General features: G+C 40.8%; 1 protein-coding gene across 1 annotated transcript in view; it reads right to left on the bottom strand.

Moving 5' to 3' along the window:
• ahcyl2b (adenosylhomocysteinase like 2b) overlaps nucleotides 1-14,604 on the bottom strand; it is a 44,407-nt gene that overhangs the window by 14,196 nt on the left and 15,607 nt on the right. Inside the window, exon 2 of the mRNA XM_078281332.1 lies at nucleotides 1,565-1,673. Coding sequence (XP_078137458.1) covers nucleotides 1,565-1,673 — 109 coding nt within the window. The remainder of the gene's footprint in view (nucleotides 1-1,564; nucleotides 1,674-14,604) is intronic.

Here is a 14,604-nt window from a genome sequence, read left to right as displayed (position 1 = left end):
CCGGGTGACCACAGAGGGCTCCATGTGGCTGTCCACTGCTCCTAATACCTAGGACGGGTTAAATGCAGAGATTGAATTTCACTACATTGTACTGTACGATTGTATGTGACGAATAATAACTTATTAGTAATAATACAACTGATTGTTTCTCCTATGTGAAAGAACACATACCCCATATGTTTACTTACATATGTGTATGTAAATAAACATATACCCCCTTCTGTGATTTGTTTACTTTATATTTTAGGTATTAGCTAAGGCTCTTTTTTTTCTAAAGAAACAATCTCAGGGTTTTTCCCAATGGGCCCAGGTCGGTCTTCTTAAACCAAGCCGTGATGAGATGCGCTTCACAGCAAGGCGTAGCTGCACCAAGCCGTGCTGCGGTGGTCCTTCTCCTGTAGCGGGGCCGACCATGGCCAATGCATGGCTGTCTCCTCCCCTTAGCTGTGTCCTCCGTAGGTGAACTCAAGTGTGTGTGCGTGGGCGCCGGAGACTAGAGAGAAAACGGTTTTAAAAAGTCTCTGTGTTCAGCTCCCAGCATTGTTGTAGCTTCGACCTGAAAATCTGTGTTTCGGTTTCCACTGGCGAAACAGCAGGATGCTTTTATTGTGAGGACAATCATAGAAAATGTCTGTCACCAAGTTAGCAGAGCATCATTAGTGGCGTTATTCTTCAATAAAAACAGGTCTAATCAACCAGATAAGGGCATATTGTGCACTATATGGTCAGCGGATCGGTTTTAAATATTGAGGAGGGAGCAATAGTACAAACAGCCACAGGGAGCAGAAAAGGAGCAGGTAACAGGCTCTTACCGTCTGTGGTTTCAAAATGTTTCATCCTTTCTCAGTAAGAGTACTTTGAATGTTTTAGCACTGCTGACCTGAGGGCCCCCATTACAGCTATCCACCAATACTGACTGATAGTCCATTTGTTGTCCATCTGTTTGTTTATCATATGTTGCCACTAGAGCTAAGCGGTACAGATTAATTCATCATGTTAATGGTGTCATTGGACGATATATGGCCTGTGAATGACCCTGACACACAGCAGGAGCTCTAAAAGCAGAGTTTTTGGAAATGTTTATACACTGCTGCTTAAGCTGCTTCAAGTTTAAAGGCTCTTTGAGTGGTGATGACAAGAGGGCAAAAGATTAAGAGAGAGAGCAGGGAAGGGGCAGAAAAGGAACAGGATTATTCATATCAGACTGTGCTCACTCATTTTGATGCTGTCCTACTATTTCTCTATACTAAAGCCAGAACTTTTTTTTCTGGTCCATGCCTTATGTTAGGAATAGTTTGACATCTTGTGAAATACAGTACTCAAATTCACTGTCCTCAGGGTGACGACAAGACTTCACTTGAAGTCACTGGACCTGCCCCCCACCCCCAATAACAGAGTTGAGCTGGGAAAAAAGTGCAACCTGGCAAAGGAAACAGACAAGGTCACCACACTACTCTTTCAGGTGAAACACTTTCGAGATCTTTGGTGTCATTAAAAAAAAACTGATAAGCAGTGGGCTATTGAGATTGAGCAATAGGAAGAGAGTGCGTTTGTGTGCGTCTACCTGAGCTGTAGCTGTCTGTGGAGGACTGGGAGATGGAGCGGGACAGGGAGCGCCGGCCGATCTTGGAGGGGCGCTTGTTGAACTCCTGCTTCTGGTCCGCGAACTGGATCTGCTGGTGGGAAGACAAAGGGGATAGAGATCAGAACTCGATACAGATTGTACCAGTGAATTAATGAGGATCACGTGAACAACTTATTTTCTTGTCATAACTCATTTTCAAGTGGGAACATATAAGGTATATCTTGCTTTATGGAAATGAGCACCAGGCTTAGTACAGTTCTTGTATAAGCATACACTGTCGTAACCTTAATTAGGGTTATGATGACACTTGGAAATTCAATAGCCAAACATTAAGAGGAATCTTGGACTATATCTGTAATGACTCCATTTCTTTTTAAGTCTGGTCATGTTGGGTTTGCGCAAGGACAGCAGAATACCTACAAAAAGTTTCTCTTAGAAATATAAGAAAAGATTGATAATAAAAAGGAGAGACAGAACAGTTGCACTGCTGTCGGAAAGAGACCAGCTCTGAGTTCACCTTGACTTTAAAAAGATAATGGAAACAATGGGGCTATTATCAACCAGCGACAAGGCCACACAGCTGACACAAGGTACAACAGTTCACCCTGGGTCCGTCTGTGAAATAGGTGTTTGGCTATTAACTGTAGTCAGGCCACAAACTGACCATGATTCTATCGCTTCGTTAATCTTTTCGTTATTACAGAGTCAATAACTCGGTGCATCATAATTCATGTACTGATATTAGAGAGTATTAATAGCTGACTTATTCCTACCATAAAACCATGCAACAAGAACAAAACATGTTGGGTGGGATGGGTGTAGTGAAGCATGAAAACAACATGAAATGTTGTGTTCTTTCAGCTCTGACTGAGAAAAGTTGTTGAATGACGCCCACAAATCACAGCAAATCATTCTGTCAAGAAATGTATTGGGATGTGAGAGAGCTGGCCAATGCCACGGTCCTCTGACGGAGGTGGTGAAAAGCTTTAAACGTTTGATGAAGAGAAGCAGAACGAGAGCCATTCGTCATTTCATTTCAATTCTTTTTCATTGTCCTTGTTGAAAAGGACTGCCCTCGAGTACAAAACAAGCAACTATTTTCATGTTTTTAAATCAGAGAGATTTTACAAAATTTTTGACATTCAGACACATCCTTTGTGTGTATGCACATCAGATACCAGGAAGCTGTGTGTGTGTGTGTGTATACAGTGGTGGAGGACATATTCAGATCCTTTACTTAAGTAAAAGTACAAATACCACATTGTAAACTAAAAACTATTATATATTATATTATTAGATTATTATTACTCACTCATTAAAGTAAATATCAGTAATGTAAAAATTACAATATTTCCCTCTGACATGTAGTGGAGTAGAAGTGCCATGAAAAGACTCAAGTAAGGTACAAGTACCTCAAACTTTCCACCCCTGCTCCTTCATGAGCCACGCGTTGGAGCTGCTGTCCAATCACAAAGAACATTGAGTCCTCATAACCAGAGGTTTTATGTCGACACGTGAAATCATCAACAGTTTTTCTAATTTCTGTACCATTACTTTAACTCCCTCAGTTCAGTAATATTTTTTCTTAAGTAGTGCGGTGCCCCATGGCTATAATGCAGCCTGGAGCATCAATACCTTTCCAACCAGGCATAAAGAGGTCCATAATGAAACATCACAGCTCTCTGGCTACATCCACACTACTACGTTTTCATTTTTAAACAGCGTTTTGAAACCAAAATGATCTCCGTCCACACAAGCGCTTTAGCTTTATAGCAGAACTGATCTTCTTCCAAATTAACATCTGACAACACACATCACATGACCATTTGCATACACTGGGCATGCACGTGCTGGTGTAAACAGGAAGCAGATTGTCTAATGTTACTCTGCAGTTTGTTGAAAATAATCAATCAACCGTAACACAGAGACAAGCCACGAAACCATTTCCCGATACTGAAATTGTTAAAATCCAATGCAAACAAATGTACCATTTGCTTACTTTCACTTACAATATCAGTCAACTGTTGGCTATTGAGTTTTTACTTTCAGCTTTATCCACATCCTGATGTTCTAAACCTCCAGAAACTAATGTCAGGGCATCACCTTACTACAACCCACTGTAAAGGCAGACTAATCCATCCCTGGCTTCTATTCTGTCTTTAATTCTTACCTTTTTCACACAGGGCTCACTGCTTTCCCCATTCTTTTTTTTCTTCAGCATTGCCACATATGTGTGGGGATGTGTGAAAGTTGCAAGTATGGTGCGTGCCTGATTCAAGGCCTTGTGCATTGAGGGGCTCGTCAAGGTCTGATCATTTCATAGGTTGCCTCTTCCCCCTCTGCCTCTTTTTAGCCTCCGCTTTCCTGCAATCCAGCCCAAACTGATCCAACCATGTGCTGGCAAACACAATGCAATGAATTGTTTCCCCTTTTCCTTTTTATTTTCCCTGAAAAATCCCTCCCTCTCTCCTACCTTTGTATTCTTGATTAATTGTTGATTGTTCAAGAGATTGGGGTCCCTGAAAACCAAAGCTAAACTTTGCCTCTGCTGACCCGAGGCGGTTATGATGTGTAATTTTGGGACTGAGTATTGAAAAAGTGATAGAAAACTGAATACTAAATGTATTGCTCAAAATCTAAGGTGGGATTTGATTGAATTAATAAAATGTAACCCAAATTGGTGCACAAAAAAACTACTTGTCATCTTAAAGACTTTCTATCCAAAAGGAAGAGTCCTTGCCAATGATGCAGAATGTAACACCCTAAATAAACTAAATGACCAAAGCATAACGCAAGTTAGAGGAGAAGAGAGAGAATAAATTGATGTGCATATAGTACTGTAGGACAAACCTCATTTTAGGAGTGGAGCTGAATGTACCAATAACCCTGACCCCTATAACAGGCTATAATAGTGCAATTGGTCTCTCCAGATTTATCAGATGGAGGTTAGATAAGGGGCTTTAGAAACTCAGAGTTGCACTGAAGGATTGAGGGCCATTTTGGGAGCTCAGGAGGAGGGGTACAAGAGCTTAGGACACTTTTTTGGACAAGATTATCACAGGTTAGCGCAGGCCTCAGAACAGGAGGTACTGCCAGAGAAAAATGACAATTGTTTGCTTCTTGTTCTCACTCTTTAGGTCTTTCTCAAAGTATTACTCTGTACATATACATACAAATCTATATAGTATATATATTACTTGTAATAACATAGGACCCCTATTCTGTAGCTGGTCCTTGGCAAGCAAAAAACTAAATATCCAGAATTATTAATATAAAACATTATAGCATAAATGAGCAATAGACGCAAGAAGAAATCATGGTGCAGATTTCTGTCATTATTCACCATCCTTTCACTTATAACAGGCCATACAATTTTGTCAAAGAAATCTATATATTTTAACTTGCTGCAATGAGACTTTAAGATTTATTTCAAGGCAACGAATGAGCCGATGTTCTTAGCCACAGCAGCTTACAAAACCCGACAGCCAAATGCTGGTCAGCTGTTCCTGCAGCTTACTACCCTGCTCTGAGTCTTTCTGTATCTGTGAATGAGCGGTCACATGCTGATATGATAAAAAAAAAAAAGATAATTACTAGACATGTGTTAATCAAATCTGGGTGACCTGTGCTCACATAACAAACCTGACATCAGTGTAACCTGACATGACAACCTCACAGAGAGACTATTTTTTTTACCTTTATTTATCCAGGTAAGTCGATTGAGAACAATTTCTCATTTGCAACGACGACCTGTCACATTCACACAGTTACACATTCATACCTGGAAGCTGGAATCCACTGGAGCGGTTGGGGGTTAAGGGCCTTGCTCAAGGGCACCTCAGTGCTGGTAATGAGGGAGGGACAAGCGCTGCTCTTTCACTTTCCCCACCCAGATTTGATCCTGCCGGTCTGGGGATTGAACCTAATGAAGACAGCAACACTCTGCTCCTGTACTAGTACACTCAATAGGTCTACATGACTCAGCAACACTTCAAAAAGATTTTTCCAAAAACCCTGGCTGCTATTTTGGAAAAGTCATTATGTGGAGTTAATTCAATCGGTCTAAAATTTAGAGAGCAGCGGAGGCCAGAAATGTCATTATGACATTCAAAACCCTTTAGTTACACCATCACTGGGTTTGATTTTCTTTCATCTATTATTTTACATTGAAAACTCTGAGGCAAATACTCCAAGAGACCAGAAATATATTGGGCTGACAAACAACTATCGGTTTTCATGCCAAATCAACTACAGGATGCAAACAAGACTTTTTCTCTCTGTCATCCTTTTTCCATTTCTGTGACATTTACGATCTTCCACCGTCCCTCAGCCTCTGTAACCTTGCGGTGCACTCCTTACATTATGGATGGTGACTGATTGGGAACCTAATGACATGATGTGAATAATGAATGCTAACTCAATACTGAGACACAGGGGAGCCCACCCAAGACTGCCACCTTCCACTCACTGGTGTGTGTAGGAGTTCCACAATTAAATTGGACAGCGGGGAACCAAGTGGTGGAGTTGCTAAAACTTGGTGATCTACTGGTGGAAAACACAGTAGTAGTGACGAGGACCCACTTTCCACATAGCAGAGGGGATGTGGGATACTGGGAGTGAAGCCAAGTGTAGGCAATCCCACTGAGGTGGACTGTGATGGTTGGCAAGGATGACTTGGACAAAATGTTCACACTTGTTTCTGACACTCGTAGTCCTGGACAAATACATGTGCACAACACAGATAACAGTTCCTAATGTTGCTAAGCAACTATTACAAATCCTTTTCAAACATGGTGCTCTTTTGCCACATACTAGTACTCTAACAGTGCCAAAAACAAAAATAAATGTCCTGTTTATTGAAAATACAGTACATACACAGACTCAGCAGACTCTCCCCTAATAAGGACACCTCAAACTGATTTATATAAAAACGTGGCCACGTGTTAAGCACCTGCCAGGTAATAAAGTGGCTTAATTGTAAATAACACAAGCTTAAAAGAAAGGTGCGCATTTGCTTTAGGTAACAAGATTGATACCACTCTCATCTGTCTGTTAAACACACACACAGGGATATCCAAAATACCACCATAAATACCAAATAATCTAAATCCTCGCCCCTGACATAACCCTTCACCCTCTAACTGAACACAGTCAACAAGCAAGCTAGCTAAACGCCACTGGATCTACGGCACAGGGCAGAGCAGAGAAAACGTCTGGGCCGGCCTGGTGAAACAACAGAAAGCCCTCTGGGTGAGAGACAAGGAAAACAAACAGGCACAGATGTACTGTAGCAGCAAACTTTATGAGATATGACAGCGTACGGTTTCACCACAGCCATTTAGTGCAGAAGCAGCTCATCCTGCTGAACTGGCAAAATCATCAGCTTCAAGTTCCATTTTAAGCGTTTTAGTAATGCAATTTGTCATCAATTGTAACTTACACTATGAAGACATTTTATACTATTACCACTTCGGTTTACTCATATAATAATTAACTGTTTATTCACCAGGCCTCACTTATGGGTGGCTACAAAAGTGTTAAGCTGGATTTAATGCTTCTGCGGGGGCTCCACACAGAGCTTACGCTGTAGCCTATGTGAGTGGCCTGAAGTTTATACTTGTGCACTGGTGTTTGCGTTGTTCTAGCGTATCTTTACCTTTGTGTGTGTGTGTGTGTGTGTGTGTGTGTGTGTGTGTGTTAGAGCGAGTGAGTACCGACTCTGGAGGCGTAGACGGAGAAACAGTGTCTCCCCTGTGCTTTCCTGACCACGGTCGGAAAGCTGTAACAGGAAAAGTTAACCCTCTCCTTGATTTCATGTAGTTTACGGAGAAGGAGAAGCCGGAAATGAGTACGAGGAAATGCACCGCTACCAAGCCACGGCCAAGCGGACCAATCACAGTTGTTGCAGTCTGTGTCGCCGCGATGTGTAGTTACATTTTTGGAGAGGCGTAAAACAGACTTCACTAAAGCACGTCATAATGTGTGAAGAGCAACTAAGAACTGAGGGCCGAACAGGTTTTTACAGATCTACCGCATATCACAAATTCAGGTAACTTTTGGTAAAACAAACAAAAACTCAAAAGGTTAAAACTAAAAAGCCATTAGCCATATATATCGTATACTACAATAACGGTCTCCATCGTCTTGAGACCCATTAGGTTACACAGTCTCCTCATTTCCTTTCCAGCCAAATTCAATATTTATAGGGATGCAAACGCTTCAGTGACAAACACAAAAGAAGTGCTCACTGCTTGTGCAGACTGTACTCTCACTAAGAGGCAGACAGAACAAAATATTAACTACAGACGCTGTAGCAAAAGCAATGCAAGTTGGGTGGATTTGGTTACAGGTAGGCTTGGGTTTGCGTCTGAAACTTGAATCTCGTATGGCGAAGAGGTGACACGCAATCTTTTGTGAGATTACTTCAGATCTACCCGAAACACATGCTATGGCTGTCTAAACAGGAGGTCAATGTGAGTCACCTCTCTCTTCTACAAAGCAGCTTGGTAAAATCATTCTCTACGTTTCCTCAATCAAACAAAATGTCAATAGTTTTCTACACAAGAACAATGCACATTAAGTGCAAAATGCCAAGCAAACTGCATTTCAGCTGCATTCAAAGCCTTTGGCATGACTCCAAGAGAAAAGAAATTAATGTTGAGCGAAAATGTTTCCAAGTCTTTGCAAGCACAATGAAATCCAGAGGCTGTCTAAAACACGAGCAATGACTGACATCTTGAAATAGTCAAACAATACCTCCGATATCACGACTTCAAGTTAACAGGACAATGGCCGATGAGTTTGACGTCATCTGTGACTCATATCGAACCACATTTGTGACTAAATACACACAGGCCTGACATTACACACATTTCTTTGGCTTGTGTAACCAGGGCGCCTTTTTCCAGCAAACTCTGCCACATGCCACAAACAACGCCTGTGAAGTGACGAGTAATACGACTGCTGTCCAGTGAGCGGTCCTGTTGAGGTGAGCTTGGAGCAAATTTATGATAATTGTATGATAGAAAACCGAGTATCTTTTGGTTTTTGGACTGTTGGTCGTGCAAAACAAGCAATTTGAAAACGCTGCCTTGGCCTCGGGGGCAAAGGGATGTTAAATTGCTGCCCTATATAGGACAATAGGGAATGAGTTACTAATTAAATATGAACTAATCGTCACTCTATCCTTTCTTTGTTTTTCCACTGGTTAGGATTCTTGGTGGAAAACAACAAGGGCCTTCCCCTGCAATACATGCCATTAGCCAAATGTTTAACATATAATAAAAGCTTTATCGTGATGCTGAAATCCGTTGCGACACTACGCTGCATGTAGCAGTGTGCTATGTGTGTAGACCCAGCTGTACCTATAGGAATACAAGCTGGTATGCAATGCTAAAGACATACAGCAATGTCTTTACAGCTGCATTGTCTGCAGGGTGTCTGCATGTGTCCCATGTGAATATTCTCTCCAAGTTTCTGCAGAGGACCTGAACATTTTGGGCTTCTCAAAATAAAGTACCTGACTCCACAAATATAAAAAAACAAAAAAAAGAAGTATTCATATCGCTGTATATGAGCTTTTCCTGTGCTTACACAGCATGCTGTTGATCCATACCAGAAGAGATTCATCTTCTGTATGTTTCCACACCTGTGTCTGAAGGAACCCGATCCTAATCAAACACAATAGGGTCATGGGATGAAGACCCCTGCAGCAACCCAACACTGGGCCTCTTGAGCCGTCAGCTGGGTCTGGGGTCCTCTCTCAAGCCCCACACATTGAAACATCACAACTGACATTTGGTTGCAAAATTGTCTTGGGTCTGTGTCACTTAAGCCTAAAATGCTAACTAAAATGATACTGATTTACTTCACGTTTCTTTGTTAAATGGACGTCACCATTTTAGCAGCCAGTTTATGACACTTATTAGGCTTGTTCGAGATGAACTGCGCCTCGCCTGTAAAGTGGACGAGAGCAGGCGACAGCAGCCGGGGGTGGTGACAAAAATCCGCTGTCAAGTCGGACAGTTACCAGCCGATTCCAGCAGCCTTCAGGCTGAACAGGAAGTCACAGAAACACTGTGGTTCGATTCCTATTTAATAAAATGTTATCATACCCAATATATCAGCTTGTACACAGTCTCCAATGTTTTAATCAAAATGCTCTACATGTGATCTCTTGCTGATTTTAATTAACAACACACTGTGGATGATCCATAATCTGAACGGATTTAGTCTCCCTGACTTCTAAACGTAACTGCCAGCCATGGTGGTTTGTACAGAATAAGCCAGCCATAAATCAGACAAATAGCAGTTAAAATCCCTCCAATTCAAAATAAAAGAAAGTTTATATAAAACGTCATCGTGTTGAGTCAATTCTGAACCAATCAGCTGTTAGATCAGCTGAGAGGCCGGCGTTTCCCAGCATGCCCTGGGTCCGCCTGGGTCTTGCAGTCTGTTAAAAGCAACTGCGCTGCCTGCGGCTCAGAACTGCGGCCGCCTTGATCTCATGAGGCGATCGCCGGTGATCGATTCTGCGCAGACCTGGCTCATCTCGAACGAGCCTATTATTAGAATGGTCCTCAAAACAACAATGATTGGTTACCCAGTAAAACTGCACGTGAATTGGATGAACTTATCAGCCTATTTAAAATGAACCTTTATCCTTTATCATCAACCTAGATGGATATTCTACAGGCCTACAGCCTCGGAACTGACCGTAACGGTGTCTCTTTCACAGATTGCCATGTTCACCGACCTGAGAAACCTTAAGGGAGAGAAAGAAAGCAGCGCACTTTGGGTTAGAGAATCACTCAGAGCTGGTTGCTGCTGACAAGCTCTTGTGAAGCAGTAATGTACTAGAAAGAAAATTGAAAATTTGATGTTGTTCATTAAAGCAAAATGGCCAGCTTGCTTTGGCTTCATTTGTTGTGATGCACACAGACTTAAATAATTCGTACAATGCCTTGAATTCCCACAATTCATTCCCAAAATGCATCATCACCTTGAACTGATCATCAGGGTTATGGGCTTGGCTTATGTTTCCCTGCATGTTTCCTCTTGGCTACACGTTTCTGATTAATTTCTTTGTTTACATCGCAATCTGTGCTCATTTCTATTCATTTCATCCAAGCTTGAGGCTGAGGTTTTGTGCTTGCATGGCCATATAAAGCAGTGGCTAAAAAAAAAAAAAAAAAACTAATTCCTCCTGTCTCATAGGAGATTAATTTGTCAGCTTTTCCATCTGGTGCCAAATGTCATTATATAAAAAAGACCTCAAAATTGCACCAATATTCAGATATTTGTATAGAGTGTTTTACAGCAGTTTGAATGTTTGAGTGATTGCTCAAGGTGAGGAATGGTAGAGGAAAGTCTCCGGTGAACCGAGGACACGCGGGAAGAGTAAGTGAGGAAGCAGAGTGTAAATATATTATGGAGAACAATAAGACAAGCACCGTCTCTCACCATTAAATCATATTTAAAATAACTCCCACAAATCTTTACATGTTAAACGCCTCAAAGCAGCCTTTCAAGCTGCAGGACATCCATAATAACTGCCCTCAAGACGTAAAATCACCCATCAACTTAGACAGCGGACTACTATTTCTAGGCCTTCACCTCAAAGAGCTACCACGGACCATTGAAGGCCGCATCATCCAACCCTCCTCCATCCCAAATCACAAGATCCATTGTCCACAGAGACAAAACTGAATGTGAGAAACCTCGTCTGAATGACATCAGATCGTGTGAGTTGGTGAGTGAGTGAGTGAGTGAATAAACAGCTGTGATCCTTCCATTACGGCAGTGAAGCTTTTTTCTATCGAACTCAATATGAACAAACAAGGACATCCAACAGAGAAAAATATAGAGCACATTGTGTTGTTTTCCCCTTCTGTCTAACTGAACAAGCTTTCTACAGAGTCATGAGATGATGCCTGTAAAGTAAGGTTGTTAGGACGCTGACATTCATAGCACTACTAATCACAGTCCAAAGACATTTTGAGGAGTTGGTTAAGCACCTTGGCACATTTTAAAAGCTATTAACATTTAACATTGAGTAGGATTTACAGGACCTAGGGGGGGGCTATGACTTTACTACTCAGGATGTATGTTTCTCAGCTTTGTGGTTCCCAAAATGAGTTTTTGAATTAGTTGCAGAACAGTGGCTCCCCGTAGACATTTTAGATTCCATCATTTGGGGACTTAACACGTCTGTCAACAACTTCCAGTCAGCCTGTGTGTCTATCTGAATAGAGAAAGAGAGATGCACTAGAGGAAAACTAGGCCGGGCCTGTTGCAAGGTCCTTTGTGAGGTAACCTAAAGGGAGCGAAGGGAGGGCGACCTCTAGCTCACCTAGTAGAGTGTGTGCCCAGTGTAGGCTGAGGCCTTGGCAGTGGCCCGAGTTGGAATCCGACTCGCGGCCTTTTGCTGCATGTCGTCCCCCCAATCTCACCCCTTTCCTGTCTTCAAGCTGCCCTGTCGATTAAATGCCATAAAAAGCCCAAATCATAATCTTAAAAAAAAAGGGAGTGAAGGGAAGGAAGTGTTCTCCATCAGGCCCATTGGGAAGCCAGCTGTTTATACCTCTTCACTGCTGCTCCCCTCTGGGGGAACCCAGCCTCCATCGCTAGCAACACTACCTGAGTTCCAGCCAAAACGCACACCAAATGGGTAAATGTGCCAGGACTGCGCATTAAAAAACTAAACCTATTTATCATTCTGGTTTGTGTATTTTCTGTATTGATTAATTATTCATCTTGACAAACATTTTTATTTGGGTGCCTATTATAAATATTTTCTTGGCATTGATTTTAAAACAATAAATGGTGTGAAAAAACTTTTAGCATTCTTAAGTTTACGTATACTTCATATTTATTTCACAGGGGACAACCGCTAATTAGTCAAAATAAATTTAAAAAAAAGACATAACTGCAACATAGCAATAACAAAACACTCTTGATCTACAGGGGTAGGTTCTCTAACCTGGCTAGCCAAATGGTTCGTTACCGAGAAGCCGTCGGGCAGGCACTTTAAGAAAATACCTGGCAGGTGGTCTTTCACGTCCGCCATTGATTGCAAACCTTACCCGTAGCTGCCAATAGCTTCAAACCGGCCGCTGATTGGTTCGGTTCGAGCCGCCGTGCAAGGTAATAAGTTATCTTAGTCGGCTATCATCTAAATACTGATTAATCGCATTTTTTTAATTTTTCTGATTTTTATGTTTTCATGTAAAGCACTTTGAATTGTCCTATACAAATAAAGCTGCCTTGCCTTGCCTAAAAGAGATTTTTAAAATTGTTGCTCTTTTTAATGGGAGTGATCATTACTGGGAAATGACAGTCACATCTTTGGCATCACATTAATATTCAAGTAGGCTTTGGTCATACAAATGACCAAGATTTCTGTTCAATCAGATATCGGTGGGAAAAAAGTGCTGAATAAGACACAAGCCCTTTAATCAAGACTGAATCAGTCAGGTGCATTGGACCAAAACCAAAACACAATGTACCTGTGATAGATTTGTCACCCATTTGTATGTTAACGGAAAATTTGATTTGCTATTTAAGTATGTTAGGTGTTGTGTCAACATCTGCTCCGTTCTGGAACTCTAGCACTGTCCAGGAAATCTTATTTTACCAGACAGACACAAAGTCTGTATCGGTGACGGGAAAATGATTGTGTTGGCAACAAGTTGCTCAGATAGGCTTGTGATATGCTTTCTATCCAGACATAGAGGGGTGGAAACAAAGCCTAATTGTAAGAGAGTGTCCTATAACCAGCAAGTAATTTGTGGATATGTGCTCAGGTCAATAAGGTTTTTTTTAAAGACAACATGGCCACTACTAAGACTGCTTAGCTGTCACAGTTCCTGGAATACAAACTTTGCAGCCACAGTCAACTTCACCAACAAATGGCCAGCGGTTGGCTTTAGAGCCTGGCTGGGTGTCACGCCAAGGGTCCATGTGCTGATAGCAGTAGAAAAGCGGATCATGACTAAACAAAGTTAAAACAAGAACACACAGGCAGAGAAGATGAGATTGGCTAAGTGCAAGGAGGGGTACTCTCAAATCAAAGTGCCAGTGGGCTTTTAATAGCTTTATGTTTGGATAGTGTCTGCCAAAAGGCCTGGGAAAGTGAGTGATGGCATAAAAAAAGACTGCAGGGAGAGGAAAAGAGGAGCGAGTCCTGTTAACGGTTTAACGCTATGAACAAATGTCTGCAAATATCCTCAAAGCCAAATCCTAAAAGTGCTTCTGCCAGCCGGTCTAAAATCTGGGAGTACTTTATAGACAAAAATAGGGCTACAACTCTCCAAAATCCTCTAAAAGAGATGCAAAACAATTATGCCACGTAGTGTAAAAACAAAATGACCATGCACATAAAATTATATTATATATATTATATATATAAATAATATATATATATATATATATATATATATAATATATATATATATATATATATATATATATATATATATATATATATATATATATAAATAATATATATATATATATATATATAAATAATATATATATATATATATATATATATATATATATATATAGATAATATATATATATATATATATATATATATATATATAAATAATATATATATATATATATATATATATATATATATATATATATATATATATATATATATATATATCTGGGCGCCTGGGTAGCTCACCTGATAGAGCGCGCACCCATATACAGAGGTTTACTCCTCGACGCAGCAGCCTTTGCTGCATGTCATTCCCCCTCTCACCCCTTTCATGTCTTCAGCTGTCCTATAAATAAGGCCTAAAATGCCCAAAAAATAAATCTTAAAAAAAAAAAAAAAAAAACACTATATATCAAACATTAATATTAATCAGAATGTGACCTATTTCTATAAAAGTCTAAGAAGGGGTAAGCGCTTTTCAAAGCCCTGTATAGTTAATTACTATGTGTTGAAAGGGTTATTCTAGCAAATTAGTATTGCTCATTAAGATTCACACAAAAACAACTGACTT

Source organism: Sander vitreus, chromosome 23 (genome assembly GCF_031162955.1).
Source record: "Sander vitreus isolate 19-12246 chromosome 23, sanVit1, whole genome shotgun sequence".
In the NCBI taxonomy this organism is placed as follows: Eukaryota; Metazoa; Chordata; class Actinopteri; order Perciformes; family Percidae; genus Sander; species Sander vitreus.
The sequence above is the reverse complement of the archived record's forward strand: the minus strand, read 5'-3'. Positions and strand labels throughout refer to the sequence as shown.